The sequence below is a fragment of the Podarcis erhardii genome (assembly GCF_964252035.2).
Source record: "Podarcis erhardii genome assembly, chromosome: 10".
NCBI classification, from domain to species: domain Eukaryota; kingdom Metazoa; phylum Chordata; class Lepidosauria; order Squamata; family Lacertidae; genus Podarcis; species Podarcis erhardii.
The window spans coordinates 37,252,047-37,275,556 of NC_138500.1; the positions used below are offsets into that span (position 1 = coordinate 37,252,047).

The 23,510-nt window shown below is 42.3% G+C and overlaps 1 protein-coding gene and 1 long non-coding RNA gene across 5 annotated transcripts; one reads left to right on the forward strand and one right to left on the reverse strand.

The window, feature by feature from the left end:
* Positions 1-4,319: 4,319 nt before the first annotated feature.
* On the reverse strand, positions 4,320-9,229 carry SOCS2 (suppressor of cytokine signaling 2). Of its 3 annotated transcripts, none has more exons than XM_081878335.1 (3): positions 9,127-9,229; positions 8,150-8,422; positions 4,320-6,550 (listed from the first exon to the last, which is right to left on the reverse strand). In XM_081878335.1, exons 2-3 carry the CDS (start codon positions 8,292-8,294, stop codon positions 6,093-6,095), a joined length of 603 nt encoding a protein of 200 aa, XP_081734461.1. In that variant the 5' UTR covers positions 8,295-8,422; positions 9,127-9,229; the 3' UTR covers positions 4,320-6,092. The 3 variants fall into 3 exon arrangements, with proteins under 3 accessions (XP_081734461.1, XP_081734460.1, XP_081734459.1); XM_081878334.1 differs by lacking the exon at positions 9,127-9,229 and adding an exon at positions 8,914-8,979; XM_081878333.1 differs by lacking the exon at positions 9,127-9,229 and adding an exon at positions 8,813-8,938.
* A 657-nt stretch (positions 9,230-9,886) lies between these two features.
* On the forward strand, positions 9,887-23,103 carry LOC309351006. 2 transcript variants are annotated; one of them, XR_014160627.1, is made up of 3 exons: positions 9,887-10,431; positions 18,414-18,474; positions 21,862-23,103. It is a non-coding gene; the product is annotated as an uncharacterized lncRNA (long non-coding RNA). The 2 variants fall into 2 exon arrangements; XR_014160628.1 differs by having other exon boundaries at positions 21,867-23,103.
* Positions 23,104-23,510: the final 407 nt, after the last annotated feature.

The following is a 23,510-nucleotide window of genomic DNA, read 5'->3' on the forward strand; positions in this document are numbered from 1 at the left end:
TAGGTAGATGTCAGCACAAACAGCTTTGATTCCAAACCAAATACATTGTACTTCTTCATAACATCTGAATGACCCAGAGCTTGATAGCCTGCCAAGAAGGAAGTACATAATGTTCACCACAGCTGTTCAGAAATGGGGTGACCAACTGACAATACAGGATTTTCATAAACTGGTGGAGAAAGGAACGAAATTAGACATCACATCAAATTCTGATTTAGCCATTGACTTCCTAAGCAGTTTAGGACTCAGTGAATCTCTAAGCTTCAGATCAGTGTGTATGATACGGTAGTTTTGATAAAGAAAATCGTACACAAAAAGTGTATACATGTTAAAATAAATATCCATTTTTTAAAAGTTCGTTAAACATGCTTTAAGAACCACCTGTATTACTTCAATATATGTACATGAACAAGCTGATCAGTGCTGTTTTTATATAGCAGGTAACAAAATAGGATATCTCTTGGATAAGTCTTATGACCTTGGGAAAATAAACTTTTGATTCCAAACACATTGTGTTGGAATAAATTCTACAATTGTATATTGCATACTTGGGATTGGAGCACAGGATTTGCCAGCCAAAACTGGATACAAAATAATAACATATTCTCAAAATGCTGTTATCTTTTGAACACGGATGACTAATGCCAGAGAATGAACGCCAGTGTCTTCAAATTCCACTAAAAATAGCAAGAGGTTCGACACATCAAATAAATAAATAAATTGCATGGTTAATTTAAGACGGGAATGTGGAATCTTTTTTCAGCCTGACGGCTGCATTACTTTCTGGGCAATCATCTGGGACCACATGCCAAAAGTGGGCAGGCACAGAGTCAAAAGTGAATGGAGCAAAAAGAAATGTCAAATTTCTCTTTGTACAGCAGGCTACTTCCTATATATAGTTATGAGTTTTGGGGTGCCAGATTCCCCTAAATTTCTGGACCCAGTAAGTGCTAGAATTTAATCAAGCCAGACATTGAATACCTGGATTCAGCAAGGCGGTTAACAGCATAAAGCTAGAGTCAGAGCACAATGGTTTATTTCTGTCTGAATCCATGGCTGTGGCTTTGGGAGAAGCAACCTCTTTGGGGTGTTGATTCTGTGAACCCCTTCATCGTAGGCTCAGGATGTATACATGTGTAAATAAGCCATCTATCCTAAAGACACCACAGTCCCCGCTGTGCTTCATTTCCAAAAGGAAACATGAAACCCAGGGAATCCCTAGAATCTTACACCGCTCAGAAATTGGGGTGGTGCAACAATACGCTTTCACACACCTCTCTCTACCTTCTACACAGTCAAGCAAAAGGCATCAGAACTTAAGGAAACATTCCAAGCGGGCAAAAACACTTGATGCAAATTGGGCCAGGGAGAGCTGTGGCCTTGAGGTCCAGACATAGAGGCCTGCAGCGCCACAATTGGTCCCTGGGCACCCGCTTCCCCATCCCTGGTTTAAGAAACAGTAAAACGTTTAATTTTATAAAATAAGGAAGTATGCAGGACCTATTACATGAGTCAAAATGTGTTGCTGCCCTTCTTTTAAGAAAACAAAACCAAATAAACTTGTGCCACCAAATTTAATCTGTTAGGGCTAAGTTGGTTTTCAGTTGGCTATTGAGCAGCAGTTTGGACGCAAAAAATATGAAATGTCTCTGAATTTGTTCATTAGAAACATATCTAACTTGCCTAGTCTCTTATAGCTGTCTCTTGTGCCTCTTATGGGTAAGGTGAAAGCTAATTTCCTCCCTTCCCTTTGCTAAGCCGAACCAGCAACAAAAAAAACAACAACATACGTAGATATGGTTTGGAGTTACCAATGCTAAAAGAATGGAAGACCTCCTATCCCAGTTTGTGAGAAGGAACAGTGAGACAGATGTTTTGTTGTGAATCGTAGCATGGTCCTTCTGCTTCTCCTCTTCTAGGTTCCTTTCATCTGCTTGGGAGTAGGAGCAGGGTTGATGTGGGGCCTGTGGCTGTAAGGTGCTGCTTCCATTGCTGCTGGCTTCAAGGCAGAGTGAGAAGGGATCCAGATGTTGGGACACCAAGAAGCATCTGGAGAGCCACAGGATCCCCACTCTGCTTAGGACAGTGAAGTCAATGAGCATGCCCATGCAGGCTTCTTCCCACCAACCAGTGCACTTATTCTGAACACACAAGACAGCACGGGGGCAATGTGTGACGTGTGTGTAAAAGAACGGGGGGAGGGGGGGATGACTTATAGCCAATGTTTCCAATAAACTGAGTGCTTACACATCATCACACTTGCTTATGACAGAAGCGTTTTCCCAAAATATGCAAATCAGGCTGATAGATGTATCTGCATAGCCCTAAAGACACAAACCTTTTTTTAAAAAAACAACCCTCCAACTCAAAAGTCAAGTTTTTGGTTTTTTTAAAGGTTGAAACAAAAATTACATGCTCAACCTTTTCCAATTTTAGTAGTCGCACTTCTCTTTAAACTGATAATTCTTTGTCTAGATTAGGGGTATTTAACCTGTGAACCACTAGGTGCTGTTGTACTATAATTCCCATCATCCCTCACTATTGACTATGCAGGCTGGCACTGATGAGAGTCCAATAACAGCTAGAGCGCTACGACTTTCTCACTTGAGTCTAGACCCTTCTTATTTACTCTTTTTCACATATCCAAGAACCAGGTTACATTAGCAAAACTTCTTGCACTAACAAATGGTACCGGCACTCTCTACGAATGCATTTTTGTCGGCATCAATCATCAGGCTTTAACATTTGCCAGCTCCATTAAGGCCCCCCACCAAGAGCCAGGACCTTTACACTTTCCTTAGATTCAGCCAGAATAGACACAAAACATCCTGCTCTCCTGTATATTCAGCACCCTGTGAGAAGTGAGTCCTCCCCCCGCCGCCCCAGTCCTTCTGAACGATGTAGTGGATACAGGGATATAGTTCAGATAGCAGCTGGGTTGAAGGAAGCACCCAGCTTCCCTTGATGTGGCAGAGCAGGTCACCATGTTAACATGCAATTTGTTCCTGACCCTCTGGGATGATCTCACATTGCAAGTCCCTCATTACTTGATTCAAGAGACAGAAGGTTCTGCTTGACAAAGTTGCCCAAAACAATGTAGAAACCAAGTGAGCACAGATTTGGCCAAATCACATAAACTGCTGCCAGCCATGTTCATTATCTCTGTGGATCACCTACATTTATCCCCACAAATGTATACCCAAGGAAGACCAAGACTGCTTGTGTACTCAATAAATGTGTGGTCTTACTCTAACTCTTGCAGATTAACCAAAGCTTTGGAGGGCTGGGGTAAAAAAATAATAAAAAAAGTTTGTCTTACTATCTATTACAGGGTCGAGAAATCTTCAGGAGATCAGAGTTTTTGTTGCTTCTTCTCGTCATGACATATTTAAACTTCAGCTAGAAAGGGGGGAAAGCAGAATACAGATACAAGGAGCCCCCAACTTCAGTCCTAAAGCAATATTGCGTACCATTGAACTTCTGAGTAAACTTGCATAGGATTTTACAGTACAATGTCGTATGCAGCTAATATGCCTAGTATAAAATAAGCAGATAGAAACATTTCCCCCTTTGTTCATAAAACCAACGTTCAAAGTGCAGGCTAACAAGCAGACAGACAAGACAGACAAAAGCAATTCGTTCTTCACACAACACGTAATGAATTCATGGAATTCAGCTGTAAGCTCCGGTGCTGGCCACTAGCTCAGACAGCTCTAATAGACAACGAGCGTAGGTTTACAAATCACTATCAAGCATGATAGATGGGTGGAGCCTTCTGGTTCACCATCAGAATGCCACTGAATACCAGATGCTAGGTCACCACTGTGAGGAAAATCTATTTCCTTACTTGTGGACTTCCCAAAGGCAGCTGACAGGCTACTGGGGGGAAATAATATGCTGGAGTACATGGATCTTTGGTCTGATCCAGCAAGACCTGTCTTAAGATTTAACACCCTTCTATTTAACCTCATAGGTACCAAATTATGAACGCTACAACATGTAGTTGTATATGTAGTATATATGTAGCAGTATTTGACTTGCTGGAATTCAGTAACACATTCGGTGCTTTTAAACTTTAATGTTGTTGTGGGAATACACTAGACAAAAACCGTGGAGCACAGAAAGTACACTAGAACTAACACCACCAGTCACAATGTTAGGTACCTAATTTTTGAATAAGTGTGTACAAATGTGATATAATGAGATTTCTCTTTGTCACATATTTCTCAATGGAGATGAAGGAAGGCAAGGAATGTTTTTTTAAGCACTGTACAAGATACTTTCCGAATAACCCAAACACATTAAGGACATGCAGCCTCTGCAATTGTTTACTTTATTTAATACAATCTGAAATCTGACAGCTACAGCCTTGAAAACACAATCTTTAGATCACATAAACTTTCTTGCATTTCAAGTAAATAAGAATAAAAAAATTCTACATTGTAGAAGGAAGTTATAATTGCTGCTATCCATGATCAGGCATGGAAACCACAACTGCAAGGCCTTAGTCTAGGCTTATATAAAGTCTCATTCAAGGGAGGCCTATTATAGGCAGTAAGTGGATCTAAAACAAAAAATGAGTTCTCTGTCACACTAACAAAAACCTTGGTATACTACCCTAATATAAAAATGATCCACTGGGCCATTGTAAAAGAGAGTGAAGGGTTTGCTTTTTCAATTCAGCTTTATTTGAATTAAGGTTTCCTTTTAATTAGATTATTCAATGTAGTACAGTCCCCATACGTTGAAGGGAGATCATTGTAGCTATATACAAGTAAGCAGAGTCCATTAATTCTGGTTCAATGTGATTAGCTGTCTTACAACCTGATCCTAATCACGTCTGCTTAGAAGTCTATTCCATGAACAGTCCCAAATGAGACTTGACTGCAACCCAAGAATACTTATTTCCGAGCAAAAATGAGTAGGACTGATCAGAAGGTTTTCATAAGTTATTCAGAATCAGAAAGCATTGCTAGGTCAACATTTGGGGGTAAATATGAACAAAACTCTGGTGTTATAATGTTGTAAAATATCCACTATGTTCTACAATGTCCCGATTTTCTGCCATAAACTAAAATGAACAAGTTATTAACTGAATGAACAGGCTGCAATTAATGCTGTAAGAAGACAGCATCTTAGGCAGCCTCAAACTCATCTTAAAATCAGACAGTTAACCCATTCCTTATAGAACTGCCACCCCACCAATAACTTCTGTGCCAGTTGTTTATTTTCATCTGGAAATTTATGTCCCAGTATCTAGGTTCTCCTACAGAAATTTTGAAAAGTTTGGAGTGCCATAAATGCAGTTAGGAAGTCATTTGTTGTATGGGATCCAGATGTTTGCTCTCCCCTTAGCCCTTTTGGCGAGAAGACACTTGCACCTTCTCAGCTCTCGAACTACAGTATTTTGTCAGTGGGAAATGTGAATCTTCCACAAGGTACTGTATCGATCGAGATTGCTATTTGCAATGCGGTTGCACAAGTCTCAGGGACATGCGTTAGGTAACGCCTATGACATCACTGGTGATGAATCACACAAATCCCACCCTTCGTACAGAAGTGATTTTTCAAAGACAGCCACACCACTAACAGAACGCTTGAATTAGTTTGTTGTTGGTGGTAGTACAGGAAAAATGCTCCCATTGGTTCTCAAAAGAGAAAACCAGTCAAATGTGGCAGAGCCAAACAAGATATAGGTTGGTAGACCTGACTTTTAGATGCAGGACTGCCCCAATATAAAGGAGTAGGATTTTAAGAGCCAAAGGAAGGCATGGATGTGGAAGAATGACAAACCTTTCCTCTGCTTGCATCTCAACCTCACTGCAACACAGGCACTTTTCTCAATGAGGTTTAAGAGACTGGCCAATCAGGAGAAACAGCAGAGATTACTCTGCTGCAAAGTTTTGACTGTGGAGTCCTAAGTTCAAGCTACATCACCCCATGCCACTTCTACACATAAAGATTACCTTGGCTATTTTCAAAATGACCTTACACAATACATTTTTTTTGCAGCTGACTGCACAGGGCTTTGGATTTCATAAAACTGTATTCATATCTTTTTTTAAAAAAGTGAGGCAGAGTAGATGATATATTTATATCCGATATTGATATTCTTTCAAGAATTCCTTCAGTCTTGTTGGCAAAGGAAGTTCCTGGATCTCATTAGTGTATCTGTTTATAGCTACCCTACAGCAGTGCTGTAGAGATGAAGTTGAATGACAGAGAGGTTTATTCAAATACAGGTGGACTGTTCCATTGGAAGGCATTTCAGACGCAGTTCTTCTATCCTTGCACATAAGAACATAATATTCAATCAGGTGGACCACACTGTCAAACTGCCGGAGCCTTGACCGAACACAGATAATGGAATCCAGTCGGAATTTGCCATCTTGAAATTCTATGCGTAGGTTGGTAGGTCCGACTGACGTTTTTACTGAAATAGTAAGCAGGTACTCAGAGTGCGAGCTGTCTCTGACCAAGAAAGTCCCTTCAGATGTATCTTGTAATCTCTCCTTGGCTTCTACAACACTCAGGTTACCCCAGTACCATCCTGATAAGAGGAGGAAAACAAAGTTACTCAAGTAGATTCCACTAGAAGGACCCCCACCCCTTTCCAGTCACTGCTGAACCAAACACTTACTGGGTGGCCTTGAACAACTCACTATCTCTCACTCTTAGTGAAAGGGGCCTGTCTCAAAGACAAGAACAATTTTCCTCTGCATTCTTGCATGTCTACCTGAGAATAAGTCCCATTCAACACTGAGGGGCTTACTTGAGTCAGCAGTGTGCACAGAATTGGTCTGCCCAAGTGCTATAATAAGTGACAGAAGTACTTAAGCTCATGCTATCCTGCAATGTGTCTTATTTGATTAACAGTAACTTTAACCCCAAAGTACCCCAACCATGTTCTGATGCCTGAAACTATATGCAGAGAGCACAACAGCAAAGCACAATATAATCTTTACAGATGCAGGCATACTTACAGCCAAAGATTCTTCCTTTATCTTGGGCAAAACAAATCAGGGATGGGGAAACCATCCCTTTCACGTAATAACTTCCCACATCTTCAATCTTTTTTAAAAAACTAAAGAGAATATTTTGCTGTCTAGCTTTTGTAGGAAAACTGTTTTCTTTGTTCGCACAAATTCCCATGACAAGGCAGTAAAATTCTAATCACTGCCCTCTTGAAAAGCCTTTCCTGGAAGAAATGTAGGACATAATAAGCTGAAAGACTTTAAGCGAATATTCTGTCCATGTGAGAGATTTTGCTCCATAACTACACTGAACAAATTAAACTGTTTTCTGCTCAAGACACAGTTCTGTTTCCCCAGAAAGTCTCCAGCGACTCTCGATTCACAGAGAAGGCTGCCGAATAAATTAAAAGACAGCCTTTGATAGGCACCGTTATCCTTGAAGCAATCCTAATACGTGACACCCCGCAAAATGCACGTCTGTAACCCGAGGTACCACTGTAATCCACACGTATCCACGCCTCCCAATCCGAAACGTGAAAGCCAACACAAAACGAAGTTGTGGCACACCACTATAGAAGTTTATTTAACGCTTAGAAAGGGAGAGTGTGGGTTTTTCGTTTTCTTCTCCTTCGCAAAGCCTCGCCCTGAGATCACTATACAAGATGGGTGGTTTTCTACCTTGCTCGGCTCGTTATTTTAGGTCGCGAATCCTCGGAACCAAAACCTCGACGCAGCTTTCCAGGGAGCCTCCTCAATGGCAAAGGGGGGAGGAGGGGGAAGCATTCAGGCTTGCGGGGTATTTTTGACTCGCATCTCGAGCCGAAGCTCTTGCTCTTCTTCCCGACGCGCCGCCCCCCGAAGTTGCGCGTTCCATTTCCCGATCCTACAGAACGCGCGCAGATGTCGCGCTCGTCCTCTCGGGAACCCGATCCAGGTCCGCTTTTCCTCCCAGCCCTTCCCACGCTACAGCCCCGAAGGCACCGGCAGGGAAGGAGGCGGGGAGCCCCTCCGGTTCCCACAACCGCACAAGTCCCCCCCCCCCTTTGTATCTGGCCAGTGTCCGGGGAGCGCAGCAAAAGGAGAAACCCCCAGCCTTTTCCTCTTTGGTCACCCCGGGGCAACCCCGGAGGGACCTTCACCTCGCCAAGGCCACGATTGCTCCCAATCGGACTTACCTGCGAGCCTCAATTCCCGCATGGCGAACTCCAGGCGCTCCTCCTCGGAAGGCTCCGCCGCCACTGCTGCTGCTGCTCCGGCAGCCTCCCACTGGGGCCCAGTCCTGTCGGTGCCATCCGAGGATTCGTCCGAGCGCAGGGTCATTTGGGGGCTCGAGGTTTGGGAGAGGGGGGGGCGAGCGAGCGAGCGAGCTAGAGGCGCCGTGCCCCGGCCCCGAGGCCCCGGCGGCTGCCCCAGCCCATCCGGATCCTGGCCGCCAGCAACCTGCAACCCTGCGGGAGAGAAAAAGAGCCGGTGGCCGCTTAGGAGCGCTCCTGCGGAATCCCGCTAGGCTGGGCGTCTTGCAGAGCATCCGCTGCAAGGCGAGCGAGCGCAGGAGGTCCTTCCCGCTTCGCCCCGATTTCCTCGCAGGGGAGGCGGCTCTCCCGCCTTTGGGAAAGCACTAGAGAAGGTGGGGAAGGGCCCCTCGCCGGTTTCCACCTGGGCCAGACCCGGGACAGCGCGATCGGGCTCCCTCTGGCTGGCCTCAAGGTGGAGCGCCTTCTCCTCGCTTTCCAGGCAGCCAGGCGCGCGGGCTGCTGTCGAGGAAACACGCGGTGGGCGGCCCCGGGGGCGAGCCGGGGGGGGGGGAGACGACCGCGCGCACTCCGGAAAACTCTTACCTCCGCCTGCAAGCGCCGCCTGGATTCCCCGCCCGCCCGCCCGGCCGGCCGCCCCGCTCCCCCCCCCCCCGCACTGGCCGAAGGCGCTTGCAGGAGCTCGCCTTTGTTTTGGGAACCCGGGAGGCCAGCGCGCTCAGCCTCGCTTTTGTTGCCAGAGGGAGAAGCGCGCTGCTGGCTGGGCGGAGACGGCGGCAGCGGCGGCTCTGTTTCTCTCCAGCCCGCCCCCCCCCCCAGCCCCCGGCAAGCCTGGCTCTCTCGCAGCGGGGCAGGCAGGCGAGTGCAGGTTATTCTTCTCTGCAAAGAGCTGTTACTACCAAGGGCAGGAAATCTGCATGTGACGCCGTGACGCCCAGCAAACAATTCCCGGCGGGCTGGAGGGATTTTCTCGCTGGCGCGTGCGCGCACACGCTACCAACCCCGCCGCCGGGTGGGGGGTGAGGGGGGGGAGAGAGAGGCAGGCATAACGAAGAGGACAGAATGCACGTGGGGAACGCCTCAAACACCCCTCCCCCCACCCCGGACTCGCTGCATATTATTTATTTGCTCTGAAGGAATTGGGGCCGGCAGCTTTCAACAAGGGGGGGGGGGTGTCCTGCATGGCTTCTCAGCTCGACGGCAGCTCGCAAACTTCAAAACCAGGAGGCGCGTCGTCGGGAGCGAAGTGGGTGCTCGGCTCCGCCGCCTCCTTTGCCCGTCTCCTGCGCCGCCTTCCTTCGCTCCCTCCCTCCCTTCCTTCCTTCCTCGAATGGTAAAAATGCAAAGGCCGCTTTCCAAGAACTTTCCAGGAACCGCGTCACGTGACAGCCCGGCTCCTGCGCCTCGGCTTTCAATGGGGCTCGTCTTGCAGCAACAGCAGCAGCAGCCGCGGCCGCCGCTCCTTTCTCTCGCGCTCTCCTCACAATAGGAGTGGGAGGGAAGTGGTGCGCTTGCAAAAACAAAACATAAGCTCCTGTCGCCCTGAATAACAGCCTCGCCCGCCCGCCCGCCCCTGAAAATGGTTTTTTGGGTTTTTTTTGCAATTGCTAGGAAGCAGCCATTTCTTCCGACTGACCGGTTGCCAATGGAAAAGAGTCGATGCTGCAGCTTTTGTTGTTGTTATTGTTGTTGTCAGAGAGATTCTGGTGTCTGTAGCTATTGAAAGAGAACTGACCGGAGAAACGTGCCAGTGGCCCAATGGGTTAGTGCATCTGGCTGTTAACCAGAAGGTTGGTGGTTCGAGACCACCCGGGGACGCCTGTATTGCAGAGGGTTGGACTAGATGACTTTGGGAGTCCCTTTCAACTGGCGATTGTATGAAAAGTGTCGCACGAAACTGGTTGGGCTGGCTGGAGATATGTGACCGTTCCTTCATCGCAGAGAGCTGTGTCGATGGCACGCGAATCTGTTCTGTGTGTACGTGGCAGACGCGTGTACGTACTCTGGTAAGCCACCATTGGCAGCGCAGCTTCGCGTTGCGTGTACACATGCCTTCGCCGAGTACGTGTGTGCGATTGTGACACAGTGATGGGTCGGTGCTTTCCCTTTGAAAGTGTGCAGTGGCCCAGAGGTGCCGGTTTAAGAGGCAACGAAATCGCTGTTGATAATGGTCGAATAGGTAATGTGCATTCCTTCAAAATGTGGTAAGCTAGCCGTTTTAGATCTGCTTGTTTCCCCCAGAAGGAATGGGCATGGTGTGCCAATGAGTTTGTAATGGGGAAAATCTATAATCATTTCTAATGATTTATTCCTGTACATTCACTTGTAAATAAATCCTGTTGAACACAGTGGGGCTTCATTCCAAATAAACATAGGATTTGGGTTGCAAAGTGGCAAAGGAAATGACTGATCCATTCTTCTTAGTGAACAAAATGAAATTGCCTGTAAGGGGGGCACTGTGAATAGCCAAGCATTATTCCACCACCTCACCAAGTTTAGTAAAGCTCACGGAATGAAGGGAATTTGTTTCTTTCTTGTTGGAGAATTTCCCCATGTAATTGGTATTGGGCTTGATACTGCATCATATGCATGGACAGTGAAAACAGGTTCCTACAAACACACCACCACTGTTTCCTTTAAGGATGTGTATTAAAAAAAAAAAACTTTTGGCACCTGCTTGTGATGGTTTAGAACCTGCAAAAGACAAGAAACCTGTTTTACTAGTTGGTACTGAATGCAGTGAAATATTGTTAATGAGAGTTCTACTCTATAAATTACTATTGGCCACTGAATAATCAATCAATCAATCAATCAATCTATAGTAAGATAATGCCTTAGGCACTGAAAATAAAACAATGGTGTGCTTAAAGCTTTTTCTTTAACTTTTGTGGCGGCAGGAAAACAACACAAAAAGTTATTGTGATAGAGATATCACATTTATGAATGTGTGGCATGTTATCCCAAGCAAGCCCCAGTCATGTTTATGTGGAATTTGGTCCTAGTGAGATTATTACTATTTATTATTTATTAAATTTTTATATAGCACTGTATCTGTTGATCTTATGGCAGTTCACAACATAAAAGATGAAAGATACTCTCTCCCAAGTGAAGTGTGTGTAGAATTGCAGCCTTAAACTGCAGCTCTGAATGGTTGTAAATACAGGGTTCAGACTTAGGGCCACGTCATACATTAAGCATTTGGTTCCACTGTATTTTTATTTTTAATAGAAAATCCAGGGTGTTCATCATGCTTTACATCTTTCCTTCCTCAGGCTGGCAGGAGGGTGAAGCCCATGTAATGCTGGCCTTGAATTACATTTGACCTTTATTTTACTTAGAAAGCATAAACCCTACCCCTTCAGTGCAATTTAAATTAAACAATTACAAATAAAGAAGCCCCATGGAGGGAGTAAAACAGCATAACAATGGAAATATTTTAATCCATCAACGTAAAACCCATCTGCTGCAAGACAATTTGTTACATGGAAATACAAAAATAAAATCTCTTCACATTTCTTACTAAAGCTGAGAAAATAATGAAAGAAGTGTTTTCATACCTTTTAAAAATGCAGCACCCATGCTAATTTTGGGATTTAGGGCCATATAATGCCAATTCTGTGTGAGCGCTCCACTGGTCTGCATTTGGTTCCTATGCAAGGGGCCGGATCTTAACTTCGCAATTCAGTACTTTCCATGTTTACTTAGAAGTAAGTCCCACTGTCTTTGAGAGGTTTACTCCCTAATAAAAAGTGTTTATGATTGCACCCTTAAAACTCTTCGTGATCTGGGACTAGGGTATTTGAGGAAGAGTGTCTTTTTTCATGTGTACCTGCCTCCTTAGAGTGCTATTGCCTATCACGGTTAGTGGCTGCCATAAAGAGGACTTTCTCAGGAATGGCTCTCAGGTTGTTTGAGCCAATGGCCTCAAGAAAGACCATTTACCAGATTTTAGGACTGTGACTCCTTTAAATGGGCTTCAGAGACTTGTTCAGTTTGATAGGCATTTTCTGGTTTATAAATAATTTTTGTGGTTTAAATACCTGATCAGTTTTCTTGGTTGTTATATTCCATTCCCACTTATTATTTTCTTCAGATAGGGTTGTTATTTTTAGATTGTATCCTGTTTTCATTTTTGTTCTCCTTTTTGAATTGTTATGTAGAAAAGGCAAGTTTCCTAGATAAATAAGTAAAATATTTATGTGTGCTTCAAGCTACGTTGTATCTGTCTGTTGTAAGCAATTGTTATGAATAGGGAGGACTTTGATTCCCCCTTCGTTTACTTCAAATAATTGGGGTTTGCTTCTGGCTAAGGCCACGGTTCTTGGCTTACTTTCCAGGAAGCAATTCCCATTGGAACTTGTTTCCAAGTAAACATGTTCAGGATCTGGTTTATATGGGTTTTAAAATTTGTAGGTGTTAATTCATTTCCTGAACACATCATGTAGAGAGTAATATGTAACTGGCTATTTGTCCAGTGCAAGACAGCTATGGTGGCAAAGTAGAAAACGGCATTGTAGATTTCCATGTTTCTAATTATAATTCTATATTAAAATCTCTTGCTTTTGACTGAGTTGAGAAAAGTAATTTGCAAGCATATCTGTTTAGAGCACTTTGTCCCATGAGTACATTATTTCTAGAACTAGCTGGTTAAAAGTACATTTTCAATGCACTGGATTCCTATTTACTACTTTGTTGTCTTCAAATTTGGGTTCCAATCCTGTGCCTAGTTCCTTGTGAACCATGAACTTATTTAATGAGCTTACCTTGTGAACTCTGAGCTTACCTCTGAGTAAATTGCATAGGACTAAGCATGATTATCAAATTATGTGTAGTAAACACCTTCTGAGATATATGCACGTTAAAACTTGTTGCTGCTTAAGTATACAATTATGAGACGGATATACCTTATAGTTAAGCTATAATTTATTGGCATTGGATAACTTAATAATTTTAGTTCAGAAACATTAGTTTCCCTTCTGGGGGACAACAACTTTGTAAATATTCCTAAGGCACTTCCTACATTTTTGGTTTGTCTTGTATGTACTAGAATTAATGTCAGCGGAACAGGTCCGTGGGTGTTTTTAAAAATTCAAAGCACAGTTGGGAACAAATCTGTTATGGAAGACAGTTTCATTTAATATGGCCTAGTTTTAGACTTGAAAAAATTCCTTAAGCCCATCTGATTCATCCTGAAAAAATTCTGCAATGTATTCCGAGACAAATACGTCTTTATTAAGTATTTGTGGTATACGTGACTTCATCCAGTTTTTGTTTGTTAATTTTTTTTTAGATATAAACAGCATCTTTAGACTTTCTCTGCCACTAAATTGCTTTCTCATGATCCTTTGTTTGAATTTTCAAGAAACCTTTTCAGCTTCCTGCTGAAAAGAGAAATATGGGTTCACTAAAAAAGGATTTCCAAAGGGTTATGGGGCAAGTAATAATATAAAAATACAGAGGAAGTTACTCTCCCTCAGATTTAATTACAGAAAAATGACTCATTAGAGTTCTTGTACTTTGGCAAGTAGATTAATTAATTACCTATTCTTTTATTATGTTCTACCTCCAAGGAACTCAGGGAGTCTTCCAAGGTTCTCACTTTTTTGGCCTAATCATGCAAGGTTAGGCAGGGAGAGAATGTGACTGGCCCAAGGTCAGCTGGGGAACTTCAAGACCGATTGGGGATTTGATTCTAGAACAGTACATAGTACAGTACCCTAATCACTACTTAGGAAAATTATGGGATCTTGCAGCATTTAATTGAGAACAAAATCTGCTTTTCCCCTCTAGTGACTGTAGTACTGAAATGCAGAGAACAGAAAGCCTCCCTCTGGAGTAATAGCAGCTGGTGGGTCCAGTTGTTGATATTTTCATATTTAGCAGGATTGTGTGGCAGTGCTTTCAATATTTGTGTCTTGGGCTAGTATTTTAATATGTCATAGTATTTTCCAAAACTTTTTGAGTTATCCCCCTTCTTTTCCCCTCTGTGCTCACTTCCAAATTGAACCTGAATACCGGAAAATTCAGGACAGATAAAATCAATACAGCATGTAGTTGATAGGATTCACTCCCACAAGATATAGTGATGGCCACCAACATGGATGGCTTTAAAAGAGAATTAGACAAATTCATGAAGGATAAGGCTGTCAATGACTACTAGAAAAGAAGGCTATGTTCTACCTCCATTTCAGAGGCAGTATGAACACCAGTTTATGGGAATCAAGTAGGGAGACTGCTGCTGCTTAGGGGCTTTATACAGGCATCTGCTTGTCCCCTTTGAGGACAAAGATGCTGGACTAGATGGGCCTTTGGCCTGAACTAGCTGTATTCTTATGTAAACCTCAAAAAGTGGGGAAATGGATATTTATTTTGCTAGTGAGATGTAGTCTAATTTTCTGGAAGAAATTTGGTACGAAAATGAAGGATGCGATGGCAGTGTTTCAATAAGAAATCATTTGGTATCTTAAATATAAATTTTGGGGCGCATGACTGCTGTACTGTCCATACTTACCTGGGAGTAAGCTCTATTGAACTCAGCGATGCTGACTTCTGAATGCATTGGCTCAACCAGTAAAATACATTAAAGTATATTAAAGGTTTTTCATCAGCCAGCTGAAATGTAACCTTTGTCTTTTGTTTGGAAATACAAGTGATCTAAAAAAAAAAAGAAAAGAAGTTGTATCATTTAGGGAACCTGAAGTTGGAATCCCTACCAAAGAAAAAAAAAGTATGCAACCTGATTATTTGCCCGACTTCCTCATTTGTTTCTGTTTCTTTATTGATCCTAGACCAGGGTGGATTTGATTTAAATCAAATCAATTTAAATCACTATTCAGTAAGACTTGATTTAAATCACTATTCAGTAAGACTTGATTTAAATCATATTTTTTTACAGAAAGACTCATTCTTGCTGGTATAATCTTAATATTTACAACCAGATGGAGGTTTCATTTTTGGAATAATAAATTTTTTAAAATAATATACATTTTTTTTAAAAAAAATCATTGCTTTTTATCTACCCTGTTCTAGACCCTTCCAGATTAGAAAACAACTTTCAGTTCTGACATTTCTCAGTGATCACAAGGATTGTAGACTGAAAGTGAATCAAGCTCCACCTTCCATTCTCCCAGTCTTGTTTTAAACCTGAGTTCTTGGCTCCAGTTTATTAATGTAGATAAGATAACAAGCATTTTCTAACCTACAGAGAGACTGGTTTGATTCCCTCCCTCTCCACACCTTCTGAAGGGTGTGGCCAGTGCAGCAAGGGCCCTGGTGAGTGATTTGATGGAAGCCTGGCTGCAAACTTAACCACACTTGCTAGGCAGGGGGTCTCAATTTTTGGGGGGCCCAGGGGCACATTTGGAAATCCAATAAACTGTAGACAGACACGGCAAAATACCCATCTGGCAGAGGAAGAAAAAACAGTAATGCTCAGAATCACACACATACGCCAATAAAAAGAAAACAAACCCGTAAGCCAAACATATATGTACCTGAAACAAATATACACAGATCCAAAACAAAATAGGTGATTTCCCAACCCCCAAGCAAAAAAAAAACACACAAAAAAAACCTCAATCTAAATATTTGTTAGGGTCAGGAGGCCTCGGTGAGTACGAGAGGTGTGCGTGAGGGCGCCACATTGAACTCAGGCTTTCTTCTGAATAAATTTGGTTAGGATTGTACTGTCAAACTGGTAAATGCCGTCTAGCAATGAGTTACAGACTGGATGAGAGTAACAGCTTAAAACACGTTTCCTCTTGTGCCCCAAATTGAAGTTTGCCCTGTTCGTTGCAAAAATGAAGATTCGGAGAACAGGGGTACATTCAATAAGTTATGGGAAGGTGTAATATGTTTTCTGACAAATGGAAGACAATGTTACATAATTAACAGTGTGTTGAATTTGGACTACAGGGGACCAGAGTTGAGATCCTTGAGAGGGAGAAAACAAAGCAACACATAAATGCAGTGCTTTTTTTTCTAAAATAAAAATAAAAATGTTAAGGGGTACTCTCATTTTCCTACTCATATTGAAATACTGCCCCTTAATGAGGCCAAACTTAGATTCACAAAATGTTTAGGGGTATGCATATCCCTGCATACCCCATGAAAAAAGCACTGCACAAATGCAAACTTTTTCCGACTCCTTACTGAAAAGAGAATATGCATTCTTGTACTTGAGACCCTTTTTTACTGCAGTATTGCTGAGGCTCTTCACATATTTTCTCACTTAAGCAAGAATTTTTTTCTAACCAAAGTGGCATAGCAGAATATGACAAATAACATGACAACTTTACTGTTTTTCCTGAAAAAAAGTATGCCAATTAAATTGAACACATGAGTTCGTCTTATACTGAAGGCCAGACTAGAGGCAATATTTAAAAATACATCTTTGCATTAACATGCAAATTGTAAAAAATGCAAATAGAAGGGCTGATAATTGGGATCATCATAGGCATAGCAGTTGCAGGGTGTGAGTCTAACCCGTTCCTCCCCTGCTGTGGTCCTAACAAAAAATTATCCTGCAACATTACTGTTTCCAATGTGCTTGTAGTATTTATTTCCCTGCTGTATTTTGAACTCTCTGGACACTCTTCAGTAAGCAATTCTCAATCTGTTTCCCCACCTTAAAAGAATTCTTTATTCATAACTACAAATTTAACGCACAAGTTTGTTGTGAAACAGAAAGCAACTAACTCACTCTATGCCTATCTATCACACGGATGCAAGATGGGGCTCCCAGACTATGGCTGCATTTGTTTATATCTGGAATTATTTCCAGTCTTGAACTGGCCATTGAAATCTTATGTTTGCCTAAAAATTGGATATTATGGGGTGGGGAAATTTTATGTTCGTATTTGCTTTAGTACATATTGGCTTAAGGTTATTATGTATATCTGATGGTTTGGCGAAAACTTGTTTTTTTGTGTTTTTAAAGAAATCAGCAATTCTGAGAATTCAGGCAGAAAGTGAGTAATTCTGAGAATTCAGGAAGTGTGCTGCATGCCACTCCTTCCTCCATTTGAGCCAACACAGACTTTGAGACTCGGATCCCAACAGGTTTTACATAATGGCACCCATGCAAGTCTAGCTCTGTGTGCCAGTGTCAACTATTATGTTGGGGTGGGAGGAAGTATCCCTGCCTGCCTTCCCCATGCTGCTTTCTTTGGTCTTGGAAGAAAAACTAGCACTTGGCTTTCAACATAGTATTTCTCTCCTTCCTGCTTTCAGTTCAGACTTAGCATAGGAAGACCTGTTTTCTAGCCCTGCCACAGGATGGGCTCTTCTCCAATTAGAACATCGGGAATGCTTGGCAAGAATAAACTTCAGGAATACTTGGCTGCATTGATTTTTCAGTCACCTTTATTTCCTCGGGCTCTTTGTAGCTCAGTTCCCCGCCCCTGCCCCCCCCCCACATATACCGTATTTTTTGCTCTATAAGACTCACTTTTTCCCTCCTAAAAACTAAGGGGAAATTTGTGTGCGTCTTATGGAGCGAATGCAGGCTGCGCAGCTATCCCAGAAGCCAGAACAGCAAGAGGGATTGCTGCTTTCACTGCGCAACGATCCCTCTTGCTGTTCTGGCTTCTGAGATTCAGAATATTTGTTTTCTTGTTTTCCTCCTCCAAAAACTAGGTGCGTCTTGTAGTCTGGTGCATCTTATAGAGCGAAAAATACGGTACATTGTTCTTGGGTGTGAACATGCCCATGCAAAGGTACAATTAGTTTGTGAGACAGCATGTGGCTTAGCTTACGCTGAAGTTATATAGCCATGCTATTACATCAGAATAATTATATTGCAATTCCTTGATGTAACCACGCAGTGTTGCTGCAGGAATGTTGCTCTTGATTATAATGGTGATAAAATATATTAAGTAGATTTGGTTGATAACCTGAAGCCCAGCAGGTATTTTCTTAACTCCATTTTATACAATTCTGGTATAAAATGGAATTGACTTTCACCATAGAGTTGCCAAGGGCTAAAGCATGTGTCTATTGAGAACCATGGCTAATGACAATTTTCATTTTACAACAGAAGTACAGACTAGGGATGACAGTATCTTACTCAGTCTTTAAAGGTGATGGTCCAGTTGGAGGAGTTGCCTCTTCCTTAACAACCGTTTTGGGGTGATCCCAGACACCTGCTAGGCAAGAATTTGAATCCACACCTTTTTATTTTGCTCAGGGCTGGGACATGGTTGAAGAATATGAAGAAATGGAAACCTACAAGGAATTGTTGGAGGCAGGTGAGAGAAATTACTAGTTTGGTTCCTTATTGAATTTATGCCATACTCTTCAAAAGGTGAAGTTTGCAATAAAACAAAAGCATTGAAATGCTATCTTCTGTTTTAATTTATTGAGTTTATTAGCTCTAATCCAGTCCATTACCCAGGAACAATTTATATGTGCATTAAATTTTGTTACCTGTCTAATAGCGTGCTTCTGTAGAACCAATTGAAAAGACAGTGGTATTTTCTCTTAATTTCTGCACCTGCTAATTATAATGTACAACAGATTAAGGTTTATTACACCTGCTCCACCCACTTAACAATAAACAAACAATCTAGCCTCTAGATGGGGAAACAGGAATATCAGGTTTAAGCTTGCTGATGGCTGCAAAGCATTTTAGATGCAATTAAGATAATAAAATTGTGAGGGAAACCTGTTGAGGCCTTTGTACTCCTGACTGCAATCTGGTGAATGAAGAAGGACTGCTTGTTGCTATCTAATTCATTTAACCTAACTAAAACGAGAGAGTGAAACCAACATTTTGGTAAGGACAACTGAATTTATAGAAAACTAAGGAACTACCATCGGTGATTGTGTCATTTTATCATATTTACTCAGAAGACCCACTGAGTCGGTGGAACTTATTCCCAAATAAGTATGCATTGAATTCCAGCCTTTTAGCCCTGTCCCACACAAATAGCAGGCGAAGCCAAGGGACCCTGGGACAATGAGAATGCAAAGCGTGTACTTTACCTCTGCGGTACCTGGGATTGGTTTGTGGTCTTGTGTTTTCAGAAAAGAAATACAATCTGTATTCACAGATGCTTTCAACGCTTATGCAATTAGATTACAGGCACCCACCCCCAACGTATTCCCATGTTAGTGTAACACAATGCAAACATCATTTAAGTATCCCTAAAATCTTGAAAGACCTATACCAGTGAGACTGCATTTCTGCTTTTTGTGTGTGAGATGGATTGCTGTTCATTATTAATACTGCACATTAAAACTTCAAATATAAAATCCAAGCACTTAGTCCATGCACAGGGGTTACATAAGTGCTATCTTTGTGGTTAAGTAGCAAACTACTATCTGAAATATAACTTTGTTTTAGGTATTCTGTCATTAGCTTATTCATGAAAGCAACAGCGAATGAGCAAGCAGCGTTCCCAAATATATGAACAAGGCAGTGAAAAGGTTCAAGATGTTATACTACAGTGGCCTCTCTCTCTGGTTTTTGTATAATGAAAAGCTGCAGAGAGAGCCTGGAATCAGAGGGTGGTATTGAATTAAGTTCTACTCAACAGTATACCCATTGAAATTAATGAACCTGTCTTAATTAAGTCAATTAATGTTATTTAATTTTTTGGTGCATTTATATCCCACCTTTTTCTCCATGGGGCTCAAAGTGGCTTACATAGTTATCATGCCCCTCATTTAATCCTCACAACAATCCTGTGAGGTAGGCTAGGCTGAGAGATGGTGACTGGCCCAAGGTCACATAGTGAGCTTCATGTCCAAGTGGGGAATTGAACCCTGGTCTCCCAGGTCCTAGTCCAACTCTCTAACCACTGCACCACCACTGAAAAGATATAGTTGAGATTCCAAGAGATTCAAGAGAGATGCTTAACTCTTTCTTCTCCAGCCATCATCTTGCTCAGTCACTCCCCAAGCTGCTTTCCCACTGCTGGAGAATACAGGCACAGCTCATTTGAGGAGAAGATAGATAGATAGATAGATAGATAGATAGATAGATAGATAGATAGATAGATATGGGCGAGGTAAGTTGCAGTTGATTGGGAAGAGGTTTGCACTCCTTTTGTCAGCTTGTTTTAAAAATCTTCCACTCACCCCTTTTCGTAGTTTCTAAATGATTGGGTGTTTTAAGCACATTTAACTGCTGCCATTGCATTTCATTTGATCCTTACAGCTTTGGGGAGAAGTGAGCAATTCTCTGTGTCAGAAAGGCTTCTTCCACATATTTAAAAGTTAAGATCTGTTTGAAGTGAAGAATGAAAACACTACTGTAGTAAGCTAAGGGAGTGAGAATGCTGTACACATAGAGCCTCACATTAACTGGAAATATCAGCATAACTGAGTACATGTGCAAATCATAGGGGCGGTAGGCCTGCTTCTATCTGCAGTAGCCAGAGAGCAGGGACTTTTGCAAACCCTAACAAAGTGTTTTGCTGTGTGTGCAGGGAAGAATAGTCTGATGTTCCTGGGGCAGACCATAATGATCTGCCTGCCTCCGCTGTAGGCAATACACTCATGGAGATGTTTGGTACTGTTGACTGAAGCATCTCAACACATGCACTTTCCGTATCCAATTAGTGCAGAGCTTGGAGCCCTCTTCTGTTCATAACTGAAATAAGAACAGCCACAAAATCTGTCTTTCTGCTGTGGGCTGAAATATTTCCTGCTGTCAGTAAATAAACATATTGCTGGATTGAAATGTTCAAGACTGGTTTTGTACCAGTTAGAAACACTTTCACCAACTCTCAGGGTTCACATTTTTCATAAGCAAGCACTCTCAACTCACTGAATTATGCTTTTTCTAGATGGAAAAGGCACATAAATACCACAAGCTCATCCCAAGGAAGCTTAATGTAAATGTACATTGCTAGTGCTCTATAGCAAATAACAATGGCAAGACCAGTTTTGATTTATTTCCATTTGCATGGCTGCAAGGGACTACCTTGTGGTGGCTTATTAGCATAGCCGTGTCTTTCACCTTCTTTTAGTTTCCTTTTACTGAAGCTCTTTAAGTTTCTAGCTGCCCATTTTGTATTTGTAGCCATACACGGCTTCTCAGGATTTATGAGTATTGTATACAAGTGGCAAATGATACTCTGTCACTGCAGAATCTGGTTTCACTTTGATGCACTCTGGAAAAGAGAGGCCTAGCTCATTGACAGCACAATCCTATGTGTCTACTCAGGAGCAAATCTAATGTAATACAATTGGGCTTATTGTCAAGTTAACATGTATAGCATTACACGTATGTTCTTGGCCACTTCAAAGTTACTTTAAAGCAGCTTGTAAATGTCTTTGGATTCATCTTGCTTGTTAAATTGAACTTCTGTAAATAATAAGAGTATTAACATGTGCCCTATTTTTATCTTTGCATCACCTCCTGCCACTCTTGACTTGCAAATGAAGAGAGGGGAGCTGTTCAGTTCTTCCCCTTCCTTTCAGAGGACCAAGACAAACACATAGTTGCACTTAGGTACCCTTGTGCCAAATTATTCAGAAAAGTGTAAAACGATCCAGTATTATAGTTCCTTACAAACTGCTTAACTTTCCTGGTGTACCCCACTCACGCTTCAAATTTTCCTCAAATTGTTGATAATGTCTTAAAGTCTTCATTTTACTTCTCTCTGTACCCCCGCCCCCCATTCTAGTACAGTGGTACTTCGGTTCTCGAACAGCTTAGTTCACAAACAGCTTGGAACCCGAACGCTGCAAAACCGGAAATAGGTGTTCTGGTTATCAAACTTTTTTCGGAAGCTGAACATGCCCTGATTCGGCCTCCACTGCCGGGGGAAAAAGGCGCCCGCCATGGGAGGCCTAGCAGGCTGCACCACAACCGCAAACCCCCATGAGGAACGCTTACCTAAACAACAGCGAAGTCCAGTGATGAACTCCAGGTAAGAAAACAAAGCACCAGCCCTTTACTGGCCCCCACCACACTCCCAGCTGGTAGCAAGGGGGGTGGCGGCACCTTGCCAGGTAAGCCTACCCACTCAATGGGAGGGGTGAGTGGAAAATTTTGGGATTCTGCCTTGTTCCTTTGTTTTTGGGAGTCTGTCTTTTGCCTTTGTCTCTGCCTTGCTCCTTCATTTTGGGGACTTTTGGGGGACTGCCTAGTGCCTTCGTTTTGGGGAATGTGGAACCCAGGTTGATTGTGTGACTGCAGAAATGGATAAAAGCCCCCCACCCAAACAATGACTATCATCAGTGTAGGTAAGAATTTTTTTTATCATCTACAATATTGTCTCATTTATTTTATAGTACAGTATATTGATTATTGCCTTCATTTTATGGATGATTGGTCTCATTAGAAAGTAAAATTCATGTTAAATTGTTGTTTTAGGGGTTTTTTTAAAGTCTGGGACGGATTAATCCATTTTGCATTACTTTTTGTGGGAAAGTATACCTTGGTTTTGGAACGGACTTCCGGAATGGATTAAGTTTGAGAACCAAGGTACCACTGTATGTAGTTAAATTATAGGTAAGTAAAGCCGAGGTCTTGTAAAGCAGTGCCCTCTGCTGGTTGAGACTGCAATGTGTAATGGTAACATCTATAATCAGGAGTGGTTACAGAATAGATTCATTTGTAAAACCAAAAAGAAAATGCCACTATCATGACATTGATCTGCTCCCATTTTAATATTCCTTTCCTTTCCAAACACTTAACTGAAATAACATATTTTGTCTTTCGTAATTTTAGTGCTCTGGGTAACTTGATTCTTTTTTTCTTCCAAAAGGGTACAAAACCATTTCCTCTGGTTTAATGTTGCTATTTTAGTAGCTGCTTTCTGTACCTTTTCTCTTTTTATATACTTTACTTACTGTGATTGATTAACCTTACTATTGATAGCATGGAACCATATATCTTTCCTTTACTTTTCAGATCTGAGTCACCAACTGCTCCAGTGGGAAGGTAAATGGTTGTTTCCATGCACTGCTCTGGTTCGCCACAAGCGGTTTAGTCATGCTGGCCACATGACCCGGAAGCTGTACACCGGCTCCCTCGGCCAATAAAGCGAGATGAATGCTTCAACCCCAGAGTCGTCCGCGACTGGACCTAATGGTCAGGGGTCCCTTTACCTTTAAGTCTTGTAAGATGTTCCAAGCCAAATCATTCATGTTCTTATGCAACGTTCCAATTATGCAGAAATCTGGGCATTCTGTGCCTACAACATATGAACAAATATCTTGCAAAACATGATAATTACTTTCCCATTATTAGTCAAGACTGGGACGCGAGTGGCACTGTGGTGTAAACCACAGAGGCTTGGGGCTTGCTGATCGGAAGGTCGCCGGTTCG

Coding starts and splice junctions, on each gene's coding strand:
- SOCS2 (XM_081878335.1), bottom strand. CDS start 8,294: ATGACCCTGCGCTCGGACGAATCCTCGGATGGCACCGACAGGACTGGG. Junction 6,551..8,149: donor GCGGGAATTGAGGCTCGCAG/GTAAGTCCGATT, acceptor TCCTCTTATCAG/GATGGTACTGGGGTAACCTG.